This window comes from Lepus europaeus, chromosome 5, assembly GCF_033115175.1.
Source record: "Lepus europaeus isolate LE1 chromosome 5, mLepTim1.pri, whole genome shotgun sequence".
NCBI lineage: Eukaryota > Metazoa > Chordata > Mammalia > Lagomorpha > Leporidae > Lepus > Lepus europaeus.
The window spans coordinates 151,451,017-151,475,155 of record NC_084831.1 but is presented as its reverse complement, the minus strand read 5'-3'; the positions used below and the strand labels follow the sequence as shown (position 1 = coordinate 151,475,155).

At 62.7% G+C, this 24,139-nt stretch overlaps 1 protein-coding gene across 1 annotated transcript in view; it reads left to right on the top strand.

Annotated features, from left to right (window-relative positions):
- QSOX1 (quiescin sulfhydryl oxidase 1) overlaps window positions 1–23,807 on the top strand; it is a 34,629-nt gene extending 10,822 nt beyond the window's left edge. Inside the window, exons 2-12 of the mRNA XM_062192942.1 lie at window positions 822–922; window positions 6,950–6,995; window positions 7,364–7,466; window positions 9,461–9,551; window positions 11,318–11,463; window positions 12,762–12,896; window positions 14,022–14,151; window positions 16,519–16,641; window positions 17,296–17,443; window positions 20,524–20,703; window positions 22,271–23,807. Coding sequence (XP_062048926.1) covers window positions 822–922; window positions 6,950–6,995; window positions 7,364–7,466; window positions 9,461–9,551; window positions 11,318–11,463; window positions 12,762–12,896; window positions 14,022–14,151; window positions 16,519–16,641; window positions 17,296–17,443; window positions 20,524–20,703; window positions 22,271–22,980 — 1,913 coding nt within the window. The 3' untranslated portion in view covers window positions 22,981–23,807. The remainder of the gene's footprint in view (window positions 1–821; window positions 923–6,949; window positions 6,996–7,363; window positions 7,467–9,460; window positions 9,552–11,317; window positions 11,464–12,761; window positions 12,897–14,021; window positions 14,152–16,518; window positions 16,642–17,295; window positions 17,444–20,523; window positions 20,704–22,270) is intronic.
- The last annotated feature ends 332 nt before the right edge of the window (window positions 23,808–24,139 follow it).

The window sequence follows — 24,139 nt, the reverse complement described above, 5'->3', positions numbered from 1 at the left end:
GCCAGCCTCAGGCCTCGAAGCTTCTTTCCCTGTGGCTCCCCTAGGTTTCCTGCCTCCACATCTGGCGCGGGACCCAATCCCCCAAACCCTGTGCCCCGACATCCAAGGAGGGCTGACTGCCAGTACACTTGGCCTAGAATACCCCCCCCCCCGGGGTCCACTGGGGAGGTCACCCCACCCCCATGCCTGCCCCCCACCCTTCAGGAATCTCCTGGAGGGCTGCAGGGTGGAGGCCACACCAGAGCTTGAGGGAGGCGGGGCAACCTCCTCTCACATCTCTTTCAGCCCCCAGCCCCGCCCCCCACCCGCCACCCCACAGAGCAGTGGGAGAACAGATACGGTTACAAGGTAACATTGTTTGTGTTTGTTTAACTGTGTCCAAAGCACGGCACATACCCCCATTTTTAAAAAGGATTTTTTAAATTTTTTATTTATATGAAAGGCAAAGTGACAGAGATGTTCCATCCTCTGGTTCAGCCTCCGCAGCAGGCTGAAGCCAGGAGCTAGGAGCTCCATCCGGGTCTCTGACACTGGTGCGGGTGTCCATGTACTTGGGCCATCTTGCGCTGCTCTCCCAGGCACATTAGCAGGGAGCTGGATCGGAAGCAGAGCAGCTGAGATTCTAAGTGGCACTCTGATATGGGATGCTTAACCTGCCATACTGTGACGCCAGCCCTGGGGCCAATACAGACTTTCTGAGGAAGGGGTACTCTAGCTCAGAAGAGCTGCGGGGGGGGGGGGGGGGGGGGAGGCAGGTGGGCGTTGCCTGGGGGGCATGCCCCACACCCCCGTTTCTTACCCCAGGGTGTTTGTCCTTTCAGACTGGAGACCAGCGCTGAATCTCGCTGCCCTGGACTGCGCCGACGAGAGCAACAGCGCGGTGTGCAGAGACTTCAATATCCCTGGCTTCCCGACTGTGAGGGTATGTGGGGTGGGCACAGCTCTGCGGGGTGCCAGCTGCTAAGCTCTGTGGGGTCCCCGTGCTTCTGAGCCTGACCAGTTTCGGTCACAGCCCCTGCTTGACCACACAGCCATGGCAGAGGCAGGGAAGATCGAGGTTCGTCTGGTTTGGAAGAATCCTCCCGGGCTAAGGGAACCGATCCCGTGGGGCTGTGTGGGGCCTGGGCTCGGCTGTTCCGCTTTCAGCCGTGGGCCGAGGAGAGGCCCCGGGCAGGGTCTCCTTCTGTTCTCCTGGCTGACCTCCAAGCCCTAGAGGTCTGACCTTACTCTTTGAAAACCTGGATTCAGGTGCTAACCCATCCCTGGACAATAATAGACCCCACGGGCCTAACGGTGCTCCCGACAGGACCCCAGGGACACTGGCGGGCTCCCCCCCCCCCCCCCCCCAGCCAAGGGCTATGAACCACAGGTGCTCAGAAGCGACCCGTCAGGCCTGAGTGCCAGGGCTCCCCGGCACAGCATGGGGGTCATCACAGCCAGGGTTTGAGGGCTCTGTCCCCCAGGCACTGGTGCCGAGTGGCCTGAGCTCTCTGTCTGCCCACCCCGGGGCATCTGAGCAAAGTCCAGGGCCCTCACATGGCAGTGAGAGGGCTATGGCCACAGGGAGGGTAGTGCCAGGGCCCAGGCTGGGCTGGAATCCTGAGGGTTTTCTTCCAAATGAGAGAAGCCAGATCCTCTACCCAACCTCCGATGACACGTAGCACACCCCCTCCTGCCTGAATACCATCTAGAAAAGCGGTCTCCTTCCCAGCCCGTAGGAATAAGCAGGAAATGCCTTTCGGAGCCGAAATGCCACGTATTGTCCCCAGAACATGATATCTCTGAGCTCAGGGACCTCAAGTTCCAAAGCATGGACCGGAACAGCCTGATTACCCCGATGGCGTTCGTCTGGAAGGCACGGCCCCCGTGCGGCCCCCGCAGGCCTGTGCAGCGGAGTGTGGCTCTAACTCCACGTGTCACTTCCTGGAGTCCGGCGGCTCCCCAGCCCGACAGGACGCCCTTCCTACACTGTCTGGCTTAGCTGAGGCCAGGCCAGGCTGGGGCACAGGGCAGCCAGCAGCGGCTACCACACTGTTTAGTGCCTCTCGGCCCTCCTTTTAAAGTCAGAGCCCTCCCGGCAAGCCCTGGCCCGATCCTCAGCCCCAAGATGCCTAACTGGGAATCTTGAAATGGGGCTGAGCAGGGCTAGCCGCCCTCAGGGGAAGCTGTAGGCAAACCGGTGCGGTGGTACCAGGAGCTGGCGTTCCCCAGGACAGTGGCCGGGCGCTCTGCAGGGCCTGGCCCAGGAGAGGCGGGGCCCTGGGGGCTGTGAGGGCGGCAACCCAGGCAGGTGGCAGTGCAGGGCCCCTGTGCACCCACGAGTCACGCAGCGCACGCAGCCTGCATGCCCCAAGTGACTCGTCATGTGCATAACCGCCCAGCTGGTCTGGGAGGGCCCTGCCCTGCTCTCCTTGGCCTTCTCCTGCCTCCAGACAGGCTGAGCCTACCTGGCCGGGCCAGTCCAGACGTCATCTGTTCCCAGAGACCAGCGTCATGGCTTCCTCCTGGCAAAGCCTCCCCCGCTTCTCCCGAGGAACCTGTAGCTTGGTTTCGGCCAAGTAAAGCGCTCAGGGCCAAGTGCTTCAAGCTGCCCCCGGGGGTCTCTGCCCCAAGGCCAGTGCAGGGGGGGGGGGGGGGCTCTGATCCCGTGTGTTTTCCCCGGGAGCTACAGCAAGCAGGGCTCATATTACAACCCGAACCCAAAGTAGGTTTGTACCCAGCATTGCCAAAACACAAGTCTCAGAAAACAGTATTTGCTCTAAGTGCAGTACGCGCTGGTATTTTCTGTTTTGTTCATTTCTTTCAAAAAAAAAAAAAAATACCAGCTGCGGTTCACCAAAATTCATTCTGCAGCCTGCTTCCAGGCTTCCTGGTAGTGTTTGGCAAACACCACGCAGATGGATTCCAGAACTCTGGAGCCGCCCACCGCCCGCTTGGAGCTGCAGTGCCTGTAGGCATGGAGGCGGGGCTCCCTAGAAAGCAGGCAGACCCTGGAGGGCCAGACCTGGCTCTTGCCTGCCTTGGCAGGGGAGGAGACAGCTGCTGCTGGTGTCGTGGGGACAAGCCACCCCGATGACCTCTGTCACTGTCCTTTTTCTCTGCCTGCTCCTTGCCACCGTGAGCAAACAGTGAGCCTCCACCAACCCAGCCTGTTTAGCAAACACCAGGCCAGGTCCCGTCAGCTGGAGCTGGGGCCTGGCTGGGGGAAAACAAGGCTCGGCAGGGAGGGGCCGCTGTGCGCAGGTCCTGGCCAGAGCGGGCCCTGGAGGCTGCGCGCCTCGGCAGGGGGATTGCCCCTTGTGAATAATGGCACAGGCCCCTTGGTGCCCAGAGGCTGGGCTGGACCGAGGCTGTCACAGAGCCAAGCCTGGGGTGGGAGAGGCCGGGTCTTGTCCCTTTGCAAGGTTCCATGGAGAAGGATGAGAGTTTAACTGTGTCACTTGGAAAGGCGCCCGACTGCGCCCAGCCGCGGGCCTCAGCTTCCTGGTCTGAAAAGTGGGGTGATAGCATCTGGCAAGCGTGACGCAGGCCGTGCCGAGGTGCCCGTGTGTCCTGGGGTTTGGTAAATGTCCACTTTCTCCCTCGCCTGTGGCTGCTGCATTCTTGGCAGTGTGTCCCGAGTGGGAGCGTGCCGGCTGCCCAGCGCTGTGCACAGTATCACAGGAGGCGCCCCAGGCCTGGCGCACGTGCCGAGTGCCCAGCTGGTGGCCCCTTCTCCGCCTTGTCCACCTGTCTGCCCGCAGCAGAGGGCTTCCTCTGGGCTCCCCATCCCCCGTCTGCAGACTTCCCTCAAGCTTTGATGTGGAAGCTTGACTTCAGTGCCACCGCTGGTCACCGCGTGTTCTCTGGGCAGCCGTTCCTTAGATTCGTAGGGACCTGCCTTGCGCCACCTGGGCTCCCGCCCGTGGGCAGAGGCTGGAGGCCTTCCAGAGCTCCCGAGTAAGGCATGAGAGGAGAGGGCCTGGCGCCGACTGCTCCCACGGTGAGAAGGCTTGCTCCTGCAGGCTCAGAAGCCATGCTTCCTCTTGGGCCGGCGCCCACCTCCACCGCTGGCTTTCTCAAGATGTGTTTTAATAAGAGGGCAGAAATGCGCCCTGACTAGATTTCCCCCCTGAGCAACCAGGATGATCAAAGACAGAGATTCCCCAGCCAACTGGCAGATGTCTGTTGAGTCCTGCAGGGTCAGACCCCCACCACCACCTGCGCCTCCGGGTGGGAAGGGGCCGGCAGCCGCTCGCTCGCACAGTTCAGCCCGAAGCGCCCTGTGTCTGCAGTGTGGGCAGTAGTGGGGCAGTAGGAAGGTACTCCTGGGCTCGGATCCCAGCAGGCCTCAAATGCAGTGAGTTCCGACCTCATTCGGGGGCGGTGGAGAGATGGGAGGAGGAGCAAGACAGGTCAGAAGCCGTGAGTTAGCATCTCAGGGCACCTGAGGGAGCACCTCCAGGGACGGACGCAACCGTCCAGGTCAGGCGCAAGGCAGGAGGTGGGGAAGGTGAGGGCTGTTGTATCACAAAGGTCAGAGTCACAGAACCTCCGCCCCCCGGATGAGGGGGCTGTGGGGGCGGGAGGCAGCACAGGTGGAGAAGCGGGCTAGGGAGGGTGAGTCAGTCTTGCATGTGGGGTGGCGGGGCGGTGCACCCCGACACCTGGGTGGAGGCGGCCGGGAGGAACCAGGGTGTGGATGAACCAGGGTGTGGGGGGGTTCTGGGTGCGAATCATCTGAACAAAGCAGGCAGCTGTGGCAAAGGGGCATCCACAGGTTTGTCCTTGGTCCCTTGGTTCACGCACCCGTGGCGACACACTGCAGCTTGGGCTCCTCCTTGGCGACAGTGCCTTTGAGGGTTTTTAGAGCAGAAGAGGGTCACCATCCGAGGTGTGGCTGCAGGAGAGCCTGGGGCGGGACGTGGCCAGGACAGAGGGCACGGGAGCAGTCGAGGGTGAGGCCAGGATGGGCAGGGGTGGCCCAGAAGGGCTGCTCGCTGTCAGCCAGGGGAGGGTGGTGACGTGGAGGAGAGCTCCAAGGAAACAGGGCACGAACGAGGAAACAGGGCACTAACGGCTGGCCTTGGAGGGGCAGCCGGCAGGAACAGCCTCGGGGAGGAAGACCAGGCAGGGTTCTGGGGACAGGTTCAGCCTGTGGGGTGGGAGCTGGGGCAGACGGAGCCCAGGGCGGGGAAGGGAGCAGATGAGTGGGGCGCGTGGGACGGAAGGGAAGTGGCACAGCTGGAGAGGGGTGAGGCCCGTCTTTGTTCTCCTCCTCCTTCCCTTCTGCCCTTTCTCTTCCGATGGAGAGGCGGGGAGGTGGGGGGGGCTAGAGCACCGGTGGAAAGGGGAAGTGATGGCGGAGATTGCTTCGTAGGGGAAAGTTCCTGGGAGGCGGAGCTCAGCTGGTGAGGGTTGTAGAAGGAGATGGGCACAGGCAGATGGGCACGGCGGGGAAGTAGGAGTTCCTGTCCCACCCCTACCCCCCACCCCTGGGTCGCTGTTAGGAACGTGGGCTCCTGGAGCAACTCCAGGCTCCCGTGGCAGCTCAGCTGGGGTCCAGGGAGGTGCCTTCCAGGGCAGGCAATGCCAGTTTCTTTAAACATGTTTTTAAAATGTGTTTATTTCAGACACACACACACACACACACACAGAGCTCTCCCATCTACTAGCTCATTCCCCAAATGCCTACCACAGCCAGCAGCTGGGAATTCAGTCTGGGTTTCCCCGTGGGTGGCTGGGACCCAACCGCTCGACTGGTCACCTGCTGTCTCCCAGGGTGCACGCTGGCAGGAAGCTGGAGTCAGGAACAGAGCTGGGACTCAAACCCAGGCACCGACAGGGCTGCGGGCATCCCCAGAGCTTCCTGACCGCCATGCCAGATGTCCAGCCCCTTTTAGATGCCGGCACCAGCTTGGCTGTGGGTGAGCTGGTGCTGATGAAGGAGAGGCTCCGTGTGAGGTTCCAGTTCTGAAGAGGACGGTGGTGACGAGGCGGTCAGCATCTTCTGATTGCCGGACGCACCGGGTCCTTTGCTAAACCCTCAGAGGCAGGGAATCCTCCCAGCAGTCTTCACGGCAGGCGACATCCTCAAGAGAACATTAAGGCTCAGAGAGGTTGATGGGCAGCCCCAGGTCACACAGCACGAGTATAGCAGAGCTAGGCGCAGGTCTGCCAGACCTCAGGGCTCACTCTTAACCATGCGCATGGGAGGAGGCAAATGGCCATGCTGTGGAGGGGAGGCCCCAGGTAGCAAAATAGCCCTGCAGTGCGGGGCCGCTCCCAGCCTCAGCCTCTACCCAGCCAGTTCCCCCTGAGCCAGGAGAGCTCAGGCAGGGGCAGCCCAAGTGGAAACCCAGAGTGCAAGGCCAGTCCTCTCGCCCCAAGGAAGTGACAGACTAGGCCCGGGGTGTCGTGTACGTGGCCAGAGAGGACAAAGCGATGGGTCGAATTGGGCCGATGGTACCAGGCTTGCTTCTCCCAGAGCTCAGGCCCAGCCCTGGAGGGGGCGTGGCTGGAGACAACTCCCCGTGTCCAGCGTCTGCTTTGCCAGGCGGGCGGGGAGTTGTTGGGAACGGAGACATGGGAGTCAAAGCCCATTTTTCCAGGACGTGGAAAGAGGCAGGGAGGAAGCTGACGTTTCCCACGGGATTTGTCCGCAAGGAACAGCAGCAGTGGTCTTTTGTTCCCGTGTACAGCAAGTGTCTCTCAGCCACGCACCACACACTGGTGCTTTATAATAAAAGTCCGTGTCCAGTAGTGCCTGGGGGCGGCTGCTGCAGGTTCTGGGGGGAGGGGTCCACAGCCGTCCGGAGGCACTGGATGCGAGGACAGTAGGCAGGGGGTCTGGGTCTGCGCCCCTGTTGCCAAGTGTCAGATGAAGAAGCCGTGCGCCTGTTTCGTGGTGGCTGGGTCGTGAGCGCAACCACGTCTCTCCCCTCCGCTGACTCCATGTGTCTGCCTGCAGTTCTTCCAGGCGTTTTCCAAGGATGGCTCAGGAACCACGCTGCCAGGTGGGTGTCTGGCTCTGCTTGTCTTGTTGGACCTGTTTCCCTTTCTCACTTGGGTTTCTGCGGGGTTGGGCAGGGTGGGGGTGGAAGGGAGCCCTGGCACCAGCAGGGTCCACACGGGTGTGGGTGAGGGCCAGCCTGCCTTATCTCCTCTGGAAAGAGTCCTCCCAGTTGGCCCAGGAGATACCTGGGGGGAAGCATGATTGGAGACGCCTTGCAGGTGTCAGGGTGAGGGGTGGGGGCGCTGTGTTCACAGAACAGCCCTCCTGCCCAGAGTGGACACAGCCCCCTAAGGTGACGCGGAGGGACTGGCCCGTGGCTGAACGCTGGGCCGTCTCCCGACACCCCCTGCGCCCATTTTGCCTTCCCAGTGGCTGGGGCCGACGTGCCGACGCTGCGAGAGAGGCTCATCGACGCCCTGGAGACCCACCGTGACACGTGGCCCACGGCCTGCCCTCCCTTGGAGCCTGCCAGGTAGTCTGGGCTGGGGCGGGCTTGGTGCACTATAGGCCAGGGCCCCAGGCCTGGGGCTGAGGGGTGGTGGGCACCCCAGGGTGGGGAATGTGTGTCCATTATTCCTGCTGCCTTTGCGGCGGGGCCTAGGGCCTCGGGAGCGAATGTGGCTGGTGCCGGGCTCCCTCTGGCCGCAGGTCCTGGCCCAGGGGCCCTCTGGTAGGCGCAAAGCCCCGTGCGGCCAGGCGGGAAGGCCGAGCAGGTGCAGGTTCACGTCCCACCTGCTGCAGCCCCCACCTCAGGGGTGTTTGGGGCTACAGCGAGAGTTCACGCACCCAGGAAGGCCATTGATGGTCAGAACAGGCCTGGGAGGAGAAAAAGAGGATGCTTATGGTTGAGAGGAAAGGGCAGGACCCTGTCTGGGTCGTTTCCTGAGCTGTGCTGGTGGAGGGGCGGGCCTCAGCTCCCTGTGCTGTCCAGCAACAGGTGCACTGGCCGCATCCTGTGTGGCCCAGCCAGGCCAGCTTCCCCAGGCCCCTTGCCTGGGAAAATAGGACAGTGAGGTGAATGGTATCTTGCCCAAGCTTCCCCCAGAGAGGGAGATGGATGAAAAACACCAGGTCCTCCACGTCTGGAGGAGAACTCAGGACGGGCTATTGCCCGGCTCCAGGGACCCTTGTCGGGAAAGATCAAGTCCATGACCGGCAGGGACTCCTCAAGGGAGCCCTGCCTAGAACTCAGTGAAGGTCTCAGGAGCTGAGAAGCCCCTCCCACCCCAGGCAGATGTGGGAAAGTGATCTGAGGGGCCTGTACACTCAGCCCCCCGCCGCCCCCACCCCGCCCAGCGCCTCCAAGTGCTCTGTCACTTGGCTGGGCTCCAGCATCCGCCTGTGTTGCACCTTCTGTTGGGAGGTGGCCGCTGCCGTGTCATCAGGTCCTGCAGAGGGGAGCAGGGGCCCAGGCTGAGGGGGAAAGGAGGTGCAGTCTCCCCTCTGCCACGCCTCCCCTGCTGGCCCCCGAAGCGTGTGTGACGGTGGGCTGGCTTAGCCGGAGGAAGGAAGCAAATCGCTTCCATGTTGTTTTCTGTTGAAACTTTGAGGTTTACTTATTTATTTGTTTATCTGAATGTCAGAATTACAGAGAGAGAGGGAGAGACAGAGAGAGAGGTCTTCCATCCGCTGGTTCACTCCCCGAATGGCCACAATGGCTGGGGCTGGAGTTGGCTGAAGCCAGGAGCCAGGAGTTTCATCCGAGGCTCCCACGTGGGTGCAAGGGAGGGTCCAAGGACTTGGGCCATCTTCCACTGCTTTCCCAGCATGAGCAGGGCACTGGATCGGAAGAGGAGCAGCCAGGATTCGAACCAGTGCCCATATGGGATGCCGCCACTGCTGACAACAGCTTAACCCGCTACGCCAGAGCACCGGCCCCAGAAAACTTTTAAAACAATATATAGATTAATTATAGATTAATCCTCTGATTTGCCGAGACATTACAACTGGTCTTTATTTATTTGCACCTGGGCCTTGGGGTCCCTAGAGCAAGGCCGGCTGAGCTCCCAGATGGCCGGTCCCGGGCCTTCCTGGCTCCTCCTGGTTCCTCGGTGCCTTTCCCAGGCCTGAGCGGGAGAGGCAGGCCCCCAGCTGGCGCCTCTGCACACTTGAGCTCATCTCTGATGGGGTCTAATCACAGTCTCCCAGGGGACCAATAAAGCCCACATGTGCTAAGCCCGGGCCTTGCCCAGAAGGGGGAGACACCCGGTCTCGAAGCGTCCCTCCCCGGCCCCGCCTCCTGCTCACTCCTCCTTTAAAAGAGACAGGAAAAAAAATACCTAAAACAAAACACAAACAGAGCGGGTCAGCTGAGGAACAGGGTGAGGTACCGGCAGCATCCTTGGAGACCAAAGGTTGCTGTGCCCGTACTGGTGCTGGTGGAGGGAGCCGTGGGAGCGGGGAGGCTGTGCCCACTCTGTCGTGTTGCTGGTTGGGGAGAGTGACCGCCAGGATTGTGTCTTGCAGGATGAAGGAGATCGATGGCTTTTTTGCAAGAAGCGACAAGGAGTATCTGGCCCTGATCTTCGAGAAGGAAGGCTCCTACCTGGGTCGAGAGGTGAGCTGGATGGCTCTGGGAGAGCTGTGTCCAGAAGGCTTTCCTGCTCCGTGTCGCGTCTCCGCCTCGGCCACTTCTTACTGGCACTGGCCTGACCCCTGCTGGGAGAAGCGGGGAAGTGTAGGGACTGGATGTTTCCATTGAAGACCTTCAGGGCTAGTCCCTTTCCTGGGGAAGCCACACCCCACACCGCTGTCTGTGGAGCACTGGACTGCACTGCCGATACACGTTGTTGCTAATCACCACTCAGGAAGATGGTCCCGTAACAACACCACACCTCTAGTAACTTGTTAACACAGGGCTTTGAACCCAGTCTGGCTGGCTTCCAGGCCCGTGTTGTCGCCGTCCCATCCCACACCGTAGAACGGGATTGAGTATCTGGAGAAGAAGGGGGCATTGGAGCTGACCCAGCCCCTCATGAGGAAGTCGGGGTCCCTGGCCGGGTGAGGCACCTGTGGGGTCTGTCCTCCATCAAGCTGCTCAACTTTGCTGAGCCTCGTTTCCCTGTCTGTAAAGTAGAAACAGTAACCTTTCTTCACAGTACTAGGCAGGTAGCAGGTGCTTTATAAGGACTCATCCAGGGCCCTTTGTAAGTTTATAAGAACTCCATCCAGGTCTCCCGTGTGAGTGGCAAGAGGCCAGGGACTTGGGCCGTCGTCCGCTGCCTCCCAGGTGCATTCGCAGGAGACTGGATCCTAAACGTGGAGCAGCCAGGACTTGAACCTGGCACTGTAATGTGAAACATGGGTGGCCCAAGTGGCAGCTTTAGTTAGCCACCGCACCGCCCTACTACGTGCTAAGCCTTGGTACAAGCATTTTTTATAAAATTAACCTATTCTGTTCTTGCAACAGCCCTCTGTGGGTGGCATTAATTGGGCACGTTCGGAGACTGAGTCGTGGAGAGGCGTGGCGCCGTGGAGCCGGGATGTACGCACAGGCGGCCATGGCACACGGCTCGGCCCGTCCTCGTGTGAGGAGACCTGCTATTACAGGGAGATTCTGAAGGGACAGTGAGATCGTCTGCATACAGGACATGACACGGACTCTCTCTTCTTTCTAAAGATAGGATCAGCACGTGTGATAAGTATATTTTTTTCTGATTAGCCATATATACAGAGACGTGAACCCACAGTAGGTTTTAGCTCTTCCAGACTGCTTGCATAGGAAAGAGAATTGCAGCTGGTTGGGCCTGGTGAGGCCAGGTGCACGGTCTCCCAGCTCCGAGGCCCTGTCTGGGGCAGTGTTTGGCACTCGTCGCCCAGATGTGGCTGGAGCTGTGAGTCCCTCATCCATCCATCGGTCTCTGTGAAAGGCTTAGAGTTGGGGCCAGCGGGCAGAGTTGTGGTATAGTGGGTAGAGCTGCCTCCTGGGACGCCACCATCCCATATGGGCACCGATTCAGGACCCGGCTGCTCCACTTCCTATCCAGCTCCCTGCTAATACACCCAGGAAAGCAGTGGAAGATGGCCCAAGGGATCTGGATGCACCCAGGGATCTGGACGAAACTTCGCTTCGGCCTGGCCCAGCTTCGGGCTTGAGGCTGTTTGAAGAGTTAACCAGCAGATAGAAGGTCTCTGTCTCTGTCTCTCTCTCTCTCTCTAACTCTTTAAAATAAGTAAATAAATCCTTCAAAAAAAAAAAAAAGTAAGAAAGGCTTAGAGCTGGGACGGCTTAGAGCTTAGAGCTTAGTGCCCGCCCAGGGCGCTGAGTTGGGGCTGTGCTCCGGCTCCCTCACCCAATGGTGTGACAGTCTCCTGTCTTTGCAGGTGACTCTGGACCTGTCCCAGCACCAAGGCATGGCGGTGCGCCGGGTCCTGAACACCGAGAGTGACGCGGTGAGCAGGTTCGGCGTCACCGACTTCCCGTCTTGCTACCTGCTGTTTCGGAACGGCTCTGTCTCCCGCGTGCCTGTGTGAGTGCCTCCTCCCCCTGCCCGCCCTGGGAGACATGCCCCTTCTCTGGGGAGGGTCTTCTGAGGACTGGTGCCCCCCCCACCCCCCCGCTCTGTCACAGACAGACTCGTGGGCAGGTTGCGGGCCTGGCAAAGGCTCAGCTCCGCCTGACTCTCCCTCCCCTTGGTTTCCTAATTGCAGAAAAGTTCATTAGGAGCCAGACAATAGGCTGTTCCAGCATCCAAGAGAAGACAATCAGGCCGGCTCAGCCCTCTGTCAGGCTCCCGCTGCCGAATGGCCCGTTAAATGGCGCCAGATGGTGCCTGGGTGCCCTCCCTGGGCACATGATTGATGTTAGCCTCGCCTTGCCGTCAGGAGCCGGGGAGCCAGGGAGAGCCAGGCTTGCCCGAGTGCCCAGGGAGCGCTCCTCGGGGCCGGCAGGGCAGCGCCTCGCCCGGCCCCAGGCAGCTCCCTTAGAGGGGCCAGGGGGCGGCGCTGGCCACTGGGGCACAGGGCGGGGCTGGGGCAGGGTTGGGGGGAGAGGCATTGTCCCCTCCTCACCGGGAGCTGGTGGAGGGGAAAATTGTTTGTGACGATGCCATTCCCCAGCCATCTGCTCGTCAGCAAACACTGGGCCAGGACAGCGGAGTGGAAAGCAATGCTCACCGATGCCAGCTCCCCTGGGCCAGCCCGTCACCGTCACCGCCGCTGCTGGGCGCACGCCCCTCCCGCCTGGTGGCTCTGAGCCTGTGTGTGGCAGGCAGTTTGTGCCTGGACACGTTTCTGGCCATCCGGGGCCCCTCTCCACCAGCAGAGAGAGTTAGGGCAGGCGGGCTCCAGCAGGGTTCAGGGGGCTCCCTGGCCTTTTGCTAGTTACGCTGTGTTGTTAAAAGTCACAAACCCGACTCCTATGGCTTGGGGGGGGCAGGCGTCCCCTCACCTCCTGGTACCTGCAGGGAGCAGGCAGCTTCCCACCCCCCCATCCCACCTGCACCTGCACCCGCACCCCCGGCCCTGCCACCATCTGGGCATGTGCAGGGCTGACCTTGTCCCCACGGGGGCCGCCTGCCCTTCCAGCTGCTGTGTCCCCAGCAGCTGGCACCAGAGGACACAGATTGAGACGTTCCTGGGCCCAGCTTTTCCCGATGGAAGTTCAACGTGGGGCTGGAGGCCAAGGGGCCTTGATGTTGATGTCGCCGGGGAGATGGAGTGGGCAGTTGTCAGGGGAGCCGCCTTGCTCCCTCTGCTGCCGTGGGTGCCCCGGAGCCCCGTTCCTGCAGCCTCACTGCCTCCCCTCCGCTGCTCTCCTCTCTCCCAGGCTCAAGGAGACCCGGGCCTTCTACACAGCCTACCTGCAGAGGCTGTCTGGGCTCACCAGGGAGGCCTCGCGCTCCACGGTGGCGCCCACCACGGCTCACAGGATAGCGCCCACGGTGTGGAAACTTGCAGATCGGTAAGGGCGCACCTGGGTCCCTCCTCCCTCCCCAGCCGGACAGCGCTAGACACTGAACCCAGAAACCCACAGGCAGCACCTGCTGTCGTGGGGCCTACTGCTTCCGGGAAGACAGCAGGCTCATGGGAACGCTGTGCGTGGCCCTTACCCCTTCTCCCAGAGGCTCCTCGGCCCTGCTCTGGTGGCAGATCCCCTACCTGGCTGGTGGGGAGCGAGCCTCTCGCCGGGGTCCCAGCACCCAGCCGCCTGCCGAGCGCCGGGGCCTGGCCCGGGTACCCAGTGCAGGGTCGGGGAGCGGCCCCCAGGGGGCGCTGCGTGAGCGCATCTGGGGAAGGAGGCCTTTTGTGTCCCGGCAGCAGGTGGCACGCGCGTGCCCGTGGAGCGCGTTCTCAGTAAATCAAGGGAAGAGCAGAGAGCCGGCGGGGCGGGGGCGGGGGGGGGGACGTGGGGGGGCTCGCTAGGATCCTCGTCCAGCTCCTTCCAGCTGCCCTGGGAAGCCGACGCTCGGAGTGGCCTTACTTCCGCCGAGCTCTGTGCTGGCACCTCGGTGTGCCCTGCACCAACTTCCGGAGGCCCCACAGAGGGTGATGCAGTGGGCTGTGGCCCGGGGGGGGGGGTCTGGGGCGCGGGACTTGGCTCTGAGTCCGGCAGCAGAGAGCACATTGGCCCAGACAGACAGACACACCCCGCTTCCCCTCCCAGACACACCCCGCTTCCCCTCCCGTCGCACCCCCAGTTCCCAGCTAATCCCTTGCTCTGGCTTTTGGGGCACCGTGGTGCCCACGCAAGCCTCCCCCAAAGAGTGGTGGGAGGGGCTGGCCCAGGGCATGATGCCGAGCCGGGGTGCACAGGCCTGAGCCTCGCCGGCTACTGTCTTCCAGGAGCGGCCGGGGGTTTCCTCTTGTGTTGTATTTAGTCCTCTCAGCAGCCTGCCTGTGGGCAGTGTAGTAGTAATCCTCCTATAGATGACGAATCAGGGGCTCAGAGAGGCCGAGTCATTTACCCAGGGTCACACAGCAAATCCCTGGCAGAGCTAAGTGCTGGCTGGTGGGGCCCCTCCTCTCCCCCTGTAGCCTGCAGCCCCCACCCACGGCTAACGCCCCTCTTTCTCGCCGTCTTCCTCAGCTCCAAGGTCTACATGGCTGACCTGGAGTCCGCGCTGCACTACATCCTGCGGGTAGAAGTGGGCAAGTTCTCGCTCCTGGAGGGCCAGCGCTTGGTGGCCTTGAAAAAGTTCGTGGCAGTGCTGGCAAAGGTGAGCGCGGTCACGTGTGTGCACCTGCAGGTGGGCGCCGGGCCAGACCCTCCTCCCCGGCCATCCAAGTCCACCCGGGGCTGCTGCCCGCCAGGCTCAGCCAGCCCCGGGCGGGGGTCGGTGGGACAGAGTCCGATACCCAGCGCTGGAAGCCCCAGCTGAGTCGGTGGCTGTCCTACCTGCCTGCTGGGACCCACCCCCCCCCCCGACTCTGAGCCTGAGGGTGGCCCCTCCCTCCTGATGCCTCCTGTCTCCCACTCTGCAGCCCCACTGCAGGGCCCGGGGAGCTCTAGTGATTTGCAGTAGGTGGCCAGGGTCCAGGGTGGGGCGCCTGCACTCCCTGTCTGCCACACCCCCCTCTGATGGGGGACCTGGGGCTGCTGCTCCCTCCCTCCCTCGCTGCCTCCTCCTTCCGGTTCCAGATCCCGATCCCGTACCAGTGCTGCCCTACTTAAAACTCCTGCCCGGGCTGCGTGCTGAGTCAGATGTGGCTCCAGTCCCCTTCCTGGACAAGTGCTGACTCAGCCCCCTCCCCCCTGCACGCGGGCTCTGCAGTCACTGAGCTGCCCCGGCGTGATTTGTGCCTCTCCCAGCAACTTCCTACAGCCGCCCCCTCTTCCCTGCTGCCCCCCCCCCCGGCCCACTTGATGGATCGGAGGCCCCTGTGGTTACACAGAGGGGGCCCTGTGAGAGGCCGTACAGCCTAGGGCCCGTCCACTAGGACCCCCCCCCCCCATTCCAGGATCAGAGCCCCTCCCAGGGCCTGGGCAAGCAGCTGCAGCCACAAAGGTGGGGAGTCTAGGGCGCACCCTGGTGCTGGCCCCGGGACAGTCCCGGGAAGGCTCCCACACACCCCTTGCGATGGGGAGGGCCCCGCCAGCCCCAGCGCAGTCCGCCCGCCTGAAGGCCTCATCCCAGGGAGCCACCCTGCCAGGAGCCAAGCCCTCAGTGAGACCAGGGCTGGCCCTGGAACAGAGGGCCAAGGGACACCAGTGACACCTGACAGTGGGAGCAGAGGGACCGGGACCAGAGCGCCCTGGCCCTCCCCTTGGGTGGCTTCTTGGCCCAGAATCGTCACCGCAGCAGCCCCGTCCCTTGAGCTGTGACAGGCTGGCCCCGCCCAGTGCTCTCTGCACCTAGGCCTGGTTTTGCCTCCCCACCTCCATGGCGCGGGCCCTGGCGCTGTCTCCATTCCGTCGATGAGAAAATGAAGGCCCAGAGCTTAACACATCGGGCCCAGGGTCCTCCGGCCAGCGCCTGGGTTCACACCCACTTCCCGTCTGCCCCGTGACCGTCAGAGCTGAGGGGGAGAGCTCGCCCTGCCTCCAGCCCGGGCTGCCACCATCAGCTCTCCGGCACCCAGCCCTGCCGCAGCCTGCACGCCCTGGTATGAGTGCCTGGCAGGGGCTGGCCACTGGGGGGCGTGTGGTCACCAGGCTTTCCCAGCGCGGCTCCGTTGGTCTTCATGCCCCTTCTTCCCCGGCAGGCCCCAAAGCAGGGTTGCCTTCCACGGAAGGCGAGCTGGCACAGTGTGGACAGCCACGGCCCGGCCCGGGCGGCGGCCCCCTGAATTTGGTGGGGCTCCTTAAGGGCCTGTCTGGGAGCCCTTAGTCTGCCCGCAGGTGTGCTGTCGGGCCGTCACTGCTCTCCCCAGAGCCCTGGTCTCGCTCGGTTTTCTTTGCTCGTTTCCTCTGTGGGCTTCTCAGGGTCTGGTCCTCTCCCCTGCCTCCTGGTGGGCTTATCTGACCTGCTGTCTCCTGCCTGCCCGCCCCCCCCCCCGCCTCCGATGTATGTGTGTGTGTGTGTGTGCATGCGCGCACGCCCACACACCTTTTTATCCCCTCCCAGCAGCCCCTGTGGTTTTTAAGTGCGGATACTAATCAGATTTGAGTCGACTTATTGTCAGGGTAGCTTTTCATGCTCCCCAGAGGCTCCTGGGAGTTAGCATCAAGATTTGGATCTTGCCTGTAAGGCCCTTGCACAGGCTTACCCACCCCACCCCCCAGCAGCCCGTGGAATACAAAGCAGAGGTCTTCGACCGGCCTGGCCCAGCTGGTGGGTCAGCAGAGGGCCTGTGACCCAGGGCTCCCAGCAGCCGGGGGAGTGGGACAAGTGTCCAGCCTCCTCCCAGGGCTGGTCCTGAGTGTGGAGGTGGGGAGGCCTGCAGGGTTGCCCCCTACCCCCCAGCCTCACTGTGTGCCCCAGAGCACGGGCAGTGAGGAACCCACACTTGTGCCTTAGGCAGAATGTTTTCCTGATGGCTTGGGGAACATTCCAGAAAGCCCACGTTGGCGTACTTGTGCACGGGACTCTGGGACTCTGGGGAATTGCTTTTCCCTTTCAACTCGTGCTTGTCGCTCCCTGCAGTACTTCCCCGGCCGGCCCTTGGTCCAGAACTTCCTGTATTCCATAAATGACTGGCTCAAGAGACAGCAGAAAAAGAAAATCCCCTACAGTTTTTTAAAAACTGCCCTGGACAGCAGGAAGGAGGTGAGTGTGCGAGGTCATGAAAATCTTCTCCCCTTCCTTGATTGTTATGGGAAGGAAGGGGTTAATCTCTGACCGGGGTGGGGGGGCCTCCAATTTGCATTTGGGTCCTCCCTTTAATGATGGATGAACCTACTGAGTTGTCTGCACCCATCCCTCATTCAGCCCTCCTAACAGTAGTGGGAGGTGGTGCTGCCCCCACTTCGCGAGTGAGGGTGTCTGAGTTCACCCAGCCGGGCATGTGGCCGGGCTGGGGTCAGAAGCTGGTGCAGCGCACAGAGTTTTAACCTCTGCACGCGCTGTGCTCCCCAGCGGGGTCCTCTCCGGGGTCACCTTTGTGGACCCCTTGCGCTACTGTTTGCAGAAGCGGGTGCCGCAGCCCGCAGACACAGAACCTTGTGAGCAGGTGGGATGCAGAAGCCTGAAGGGACTGGGCGGGGGTGGGGGGCGCCCTTGTTGCGGCTGGAGTGAGGGGCAGCTTGCTCTGAGTGGCAGGTTTCCAGAGCTGCTGCTCCTTGCTGGGTGGTGCTGATGGAGAGAGGGCCCCTGTGTGTCTCGGGGCTGTGTGTGCTGGACCATGGGTCTCTACCACCACCTGTCCCGTGCTCCTGCCCGTCCACAGCCATACTCAGCCTCGCTCCCCTGTGTGTCCCTCAGGACGCTGTCCTGGCCAAGAAGGTGAACTGGATTGGCTGCCAGGGCAGCGAGCCACATTTCCGGGGCTTTCCCTGCTCCCTGTGGGTCCTCTTCCACTTCCTGACCGTGCAGGCCAGCCGGCGAAGTGCAAACCACCCCCAAGAGGCAGGTGAGTCCGGTCCTGTGCTCCCCATGGGAAGTTCCCCGGCCCCCGCCGCCAGTCTGTGCTTAGGGGACAGGGCAGACACAGTCGTGGGATGCCAGTGGGTCTCTGCAGGGGCAGCCGGCCACACAGGGGCAGCCTGGAGCCCGTCGCTGGAGGCGAGGGCTGGGAGGACTCACCCGGGCCTGGGCTGCCTCTTGCTGTGGAGGGGGGTGGTCCCTCACACTTGGAGCCCTCTCCCTGGCTTTCCCCCAGGCTTACAGCTTGCTTTGTTTTTAGTCTTTGTGAAAAAGAAATTGTGATTCCATTTTTTTGTACTCTTGAAAGAAAAAAAAAATTGTTTCACAGTTAGCTGATACCTATTGGAGAGTAAGTTTCCAGGGAAAGCTGGGGTAGGCGTCTCCCCTCCACCCTGCTCCCCACAAACTGTACCTGTGCTCTCGGACCTAGGCCATCACACATCTGTGGTTTCTTTTTTATAAAAAGATTTATTTTAATTGTTTGAAAGGCAGAGTGGCAGGGAGAGAAGAGGCGTTGTATCTTGTGGTTCATTCCCCCAAGTGACCACAACAGCAGGGGATAAGCCAGGCTGAAGCCAGGAGCCTGGAACTCCACCTGGGTCTCCCTCGTGGGTGCAGGGCCCAGGCACTTGGGCCATCCTCCACTGCCTTCTCTGGCACAGCAGCAGGGAGCTGGATTGGAAACGGAGCACCCAGGACTGGGCCCGATGCTCCTGTCTGGGATGCTGGCTTTGCAGGCAGTGGGGTAACAGGTGCATCGCAGCACCGGCCCCACACGCACCACTCTACTGACTGAAAGGACAGCATCCACGTAGGAAGTGGGTTTATCTGGGGCCCTGGCCCAGCGTGGAGGCCACAGTGGGAAAGAGGCTGTCCCTGCCCGCAGTGGACTGTGAAGGGTGAGGCAGGTGGGCAGAGTGTGCCCCGAGGTGCCGGGGTGAGACCCATGGGGCGGGGAGTGTGGATCACAGAGGGAAGGGCAGGGCAGGGGGTTGGGGGTGAGGGGTGAACAGGGGCTCCCACTGAGGAAGAGGAGCATCCTGGACAGAGGCACAGCTGTGTGGGGTCTGCCAGGGTTCCTGGGGCATCTCCATAGCACCCCAGGGCAGGAGAGAGCCCAGGGAGGCTTCTCCAGGGAGGAGCTGGTGCTGAGGCTCTGGGGAGGGAGGAAGAGCCTCCTGGGCTGTCCTGGCGCCCGCAGCCAAGGGGCTCACACACACTCTGGAGGCTGGGAATCCAAGGTCAAGGTGCCTCCGGGGTGCTGGGGCCTCGGAGGCCTCTCCTGGGCCACCGACAGCAGTGTCCTCCCTGTGTCTCCCCTCTGCCTGTCTGTGCCCACAGTTCATTTAGAAGACCACCAGTCATGCTGGATTATGGTCCACCCTAACGACCCCGTTCTTTCCAGTCACCCCCTCAAAGGTCCTGTCCCCCAGCACGGCCGCACTGAGGTGCTGGGGTTGAACATGGGAACCTTGGGGGCCACAGCTCGGGCTGTAACACAGGCCGTGGGCAGCAGGTGCAGGGAACCGGTGCCTGTGTCCGGGGGAGGGGGCGTGTGGGGAGGGGGAGTTCTGCACCTTGCAACCTTGCTGAGGGAGGGTTTGGGCCTGGGCCTTGGCAGGATAAGAAGCCACTGCCCACTGCCATGGAAACCATCAAGGCTTAGCAAGGACGCTGGGTGGAGGGTGGGGCAGCCGGTCTGGAAGCTGGGGTCGGGGGCTGGGCTGGGTGTGTGGGGGAGGAGGAGGCAGAGCTGGTGGGACCTGATGATGCCAGACTGCAGGGAGAGGATGGGCAGGAGGACGGGGTGGGTCCAGCAGCCCGAACATCCGCAGGGGGCCGGTCCCGGGGAGTGGGAGGGTGGGATCCCCACTCTGTCAGGGCCCATCAGACAGCCCAGCATTGGTGTACATGGTTCCCAGGAGAGGCACAGCATCGAGAGATCAACTTCCAGTCGAGATCATATGAGGATGCACGGTGGTAGCAGCCCCGGGACCGGCTGGACTCCCATGGGGAAGCAGGGAAGAGTGTGAGGACCAAGCCTGGGTCCCCCCACCCCTTCCCGCAGCATCCACAGGCCGCTAGGAGCAGGCGCCTGCGAAGGGGCCCCCCTTGCCATTTCGAGAGGACTCTAGAACGCAGGTGACAGCCAGTGTGGGTGCAGCACAAGACGCAGGGTGTGGGGCGAGAGCTGTTGTGGGGAGTGGCGGAGATGGCGGCCCGGTCAGACTGGGCTGGAGAGAGCCCGAAGCAGGCTGGGAGAAAATGGGCCTGGGGTCTGGGCGCAAGGGAGTGAGTCTTCACTATAATCGCTTTCCCCGGTTGGGAGGATGGCACGTTAAGGGAGAAAGTAGTGATACAGGAAACATATCCACAGGAGTGAAGTCCCAGAGGTGAGAAGGCACGCGACCCTGAGCAGGAGGGGAAGTGGGGGCTGCCGGTCCAGGTGCGGGGTGGGTGGCAGGTGGGGAGCTGAGGGGTGAGGCATGAGCAGGTGCGGGCACTGACCCAGCCACAGCCTGGAGGGCTAGCCACCACAATAGAGAGTGTGCCGAGGTTCCGGGGGGGTGGAGGGGCAAGGCTGCCTTGGGAAGGGCTGGGGTCTGAAGCCCCAGCAGCAGCCCCTGGGGAGCAGGGAGTCCTGTGGCCGTGTCTGGGGGACACTGGTGTGTTGGGGGCGGGGCCTGATTTCAGTGAGAGCAGGAAGGTGGGGCCGTGCACAGAGGCACAGAGGCCTTGGCCATGGCCTGTCCAGAGGGCTAGGGACCAGGGACCAGGGAAGGTGGAGGCAGGGTGGGGATGTGCAGGCGAGGCTAGGGCTGGGCGTGGCCACTGTGGCCCCAACCTCCTCCAGCTACAGCACCGAGCATCCTGCTGGAGAGCTGGGGCTTTGCTCTGAGTATAAGCGAGGGGGGCCTGGGGTGCAGGAGTCTGGAGGAGAGGAGGTCCCCCTAAAGTGACCCCTCCCGGAGGTAGGGAAGTCGCTGACAGCGCCCCTAAGGGGTGGGGCTGGCAGGGGCCAGCGGCCTGGAGGGCCCCTGTGCATGAGGTCTTTTCCCCTTGCAGTCAAGGGCCAGGAGGTCCTCCAGGCCATCCGGGGCTACGTCCGCTTCTTCTTTGGCTGCCGAGAGTGCGCGGGCCACTTTGAGCAGATGGCCGCCGCCTCCATGCACAAGGTGGGGAGCCCCAACGACGCCGTCCTCTGGCTCTGGTCCAGCCACAACAGGGTCAACGCCCGCCTCGCAGGTAAGGAAGGGCCGGAGTCCCCTGCGGGGAAGCGGGGGGCACTTGGGGGTCTTGGGCCAGATGAGCGAGGGGCACTTAGTGTCTCGATCGCACCCTGTGCTGTTCAGCTCACATGTGCTCTGCCAGCCCTGGTACAGCCCGGCGGCAGCATCAGACCCATTTTCTGGATGAGGAAACCAAGGCGTGGACCCCTGAAGACCCTGGTCTTCCCAAACCATTGCCCATTCTTTCCTCTGCACCAGGACCCCCCCCCCCCCTCTGGTCTGCTGGGTCCCTCTCCTGCCTCCCCTGCTCCGTTCTCTGGCTGTTGGCCCCTTACACAAACTCACAGGAGGAGAGAGTTGCGGGTTCTCACTTGCTGCTGGGAAGGGTCCAGTGTTCCGGTGGGCAGCTGGGAAAGAGAGGCCAGGACCCATTTCCTCTGCGGGAGGCCTTGTCTCCCGCATTTCCTCCATTGTCAGCAGTTTCTTTCCGGTTCACAGGGGTGGGATGGGACAGACAGGCAAAAGCATTGAACTCCAGGCCTGCAGGGCGGGGAGGGAGCCATCTGTGGACAGGGAGCCCACGTGGCCGTGACTGTAGCACTCCCTGGGTGGGAGGCTTGGGGGAGGAGCCCGAGTGAAAGAAGCTGAACGGAGCAGGTGGCCATGCCGGCGCCTGGGGTCTCCTGGGGCCTCCTGGTGGACTTTGAAAGGAAGACACGTGCCTATCTCCCGCCCGCCCCGCCACACCCCTGCCACCAAATGCTCCACTTGACCCTCCAGCCCCGTGACCTCGGCCGCCCTCAGCTGCAGCTGGAGGACCAGGAGCCTTGGTCTCTCCCCAAGGGCCCCAAGGCAGGCCATCCCCCACCCTCTGCGGGGAGGGGGCCCTGGCCCATCACAGGGGTAATTAGCGCGTGCAGGCTGAGCCTCATGGCCTCCAAATCTACTTGTTGCCCCCGCCCCCAACGCCGCCCTCCTGCTGCGGCTGGCTGCTTCATGGTCCCTGGCTTCTGTCTCCTGGCTGAACCTTTGGGAGAGGGGCTTCCTATGGGAGCCAAGGGTGGGAGTGTTCCCTGGTGATGCTCTGCCCCATGTACTGACCCCACCTGGGGTCCCAACAGCCTGTAGCCAGGACTACTGCCCCACTCTACCAAGGAGCCCCAGGCCTTCCCCTCTGCCTCTCCTGGGAGACCCCTGCCCCAAAGGCTGAATTTGGGTGAAGGAGGGTGCCATACACAGTGAGATCTTGTCTTAAAATGCATGTTCCCTTTAGCTAGTGAAATTGAGTGTGTTTCCACTTCGGAAAATTTGGAAATTTTCAAATAACCTAAAAAGATACTTTCAACCCAACCAAGGACTGCAGGACAGATCACTGAGACCCTGGCCCTGGGGTTCAGGCTGGTGGTCACGTCAGCAGAGGGGGACAGTGGCCGACATGCCAGGGGCCGAGTGGGCAGGTGCCCCCCGTCCCCAAGGGGGCAGGCCAGGTCTGCACCTGGTTCTCTCGCAGCCCATTCTGGGGAGGAGGCGGGCTGCAGCCTGCCCCAGCCTGCCCCAGCCGACCTGTGTGTGCTTCCCCTCAGGCGCCCCCAGCGAGGACCCCCAGTTCCCCAAGGTGCAGTGGCCGCCGCGTGAACTCTGCTCCGCTTGCCACAACGAACTCCAGGGCACGCCGGTGTGGGACGTGGGCGCCACCCTCAACTTCCTCAAGGGCCACTTCTCCCCTGGAAACATCGCCCTGGACCCCCCTCCAGCTGGGCGGGCCCCCCGGAGGGGGCCACAGGCTGTGGCCGCTGCACCGAAGCTGGTGGTGGGCGCCCTGGAGCTGACGACGGGCAACTCCACTCTGGGCGCCGAGCAGGCCGAAGAGGCGGAGTCCCCCGGGGCCACTGTCCCTGGTGCTGCAGCCCAGGGACCCGAGGCAGGTCACCCTGAGCCAGAGCCGCAGGGGGTTGTGCTGGGGCAGCGACGGCTGAGCCGGAGAGACACGGGGGCTGTGCTGCTGGCCGGGTCCCAGCCCCGCGGGAACCAGCCCCGAGGCCCTTCGGAGCTGAGGCGTGTGGGTCGAGGTGCCGAGCTGCTGGCCGGCATCCTGGAGGAGGAGCCCAGGGCGGGAGCCAGGCGGGCCCCAGGCCAATGGCTGCAGGTCCTGGGCGGCGGCTTCTCCCACCTGGATGCCAGCCTCTGCGTGGGGCTCTACTCCCTGTCCTTCATGGGCCTGCTGGCCGTGTACACCTTCTTCCGGGCCAGGATAAGGGCCCTGAAGGGCCATGCAGGCCACTCTGTAGCCTGAGCCACTGAGCGTGCGAGGGGGCAGGAGAAGCAGCCACCACCTCATCACTCCCGTCCCGCCAGCCCAGGACGGTGGGGTGTCCGCGAGAACCAGTTACCCCATGGGCCCCCCTGGGGCTGCTGGGAAGGAGAGTTCCATGGATCAGGGTCCAGGCTCACCGGCCCCCATGGGCAGTGGTCTGGGGAGGCTCAGCCCCTCGCCTCCCCACACCTAAGTCCTGATTCCCAGCTCATCTGAAGTCCTACCCCATTCCCGCTGAAGCTTCAATCTCTCTTGCTTGGTCTTGGGCAGCTGAGGCCAGGGTTTCCAAGGTTCCGCAGCCAGAGGAGGGTCCCCCCAGCCCCGGCCGGGTGGGCTGGAGTCAGACTCCACAGCGCCCTTCTGGACAGGGAGTGGCCTCTGCAGCAGCCCCCCAGACTTCCTGGGGGTTTGGGTCCTGGGGGTCTGCCGAGGGCGTCTTGGGTGGGGTTTGTGGGGACCTGCCTGGCCATGTTGGCCTGGGACAGGGAGGAGGCTGGGATCGACAGTGCCTTGGTTCTGGGAAGCCACAGAGAAAGGTGGTGGCTGCAAATGTGTTTGGCTTGGCCCCCTTGGGCTTCGTCTCCCCCCCTGAGCTGGGTCTTGCTTTTTTACTTTGGTCCCTAAATCGATGCTCATGTTGGATGTGGAGGTTGCGGGGTTGAGGACGGCATGGGAGCAACTTCCCCCTCGGGGCTCCCCCTCCCGCTGGGGAGGGGAAGGAGGGCAGTGCTGTTCCCATGCTGGCTTCCCACTCCACCCCCCACTGCTTGGGAGGGCTGTGGAATAAATTATTTTTGTTAAGGCAAGCTTCAGTGTGTGTTCTTCAACCTGCTACTCTAGACACCCAATGTCCAGGTGTGAACAGGATGCACGGGGCCCAGCCACACCTGGGTTTCCCCAGGACACAGCTCCTGGCCACGATGGTAGGGGGAGGTAGGAGGGTGTATCCTCCCCCCATGTGCACGGAGCTCTGGGTGCCCAGCTCCTGCAGTCTCCACCCCGCACCGGGACTCTGGGACCCCCCGGCCGCCCCTCCTGGGCCAGGCACGCTGCCTGTCTCCAGGATGGTTGTGTCTGTCAGAGCCAGGCCTTGGCTGGCTGCTCAGCAGGGAGCCTGCCCCTAATCCTGCCTGCTGGG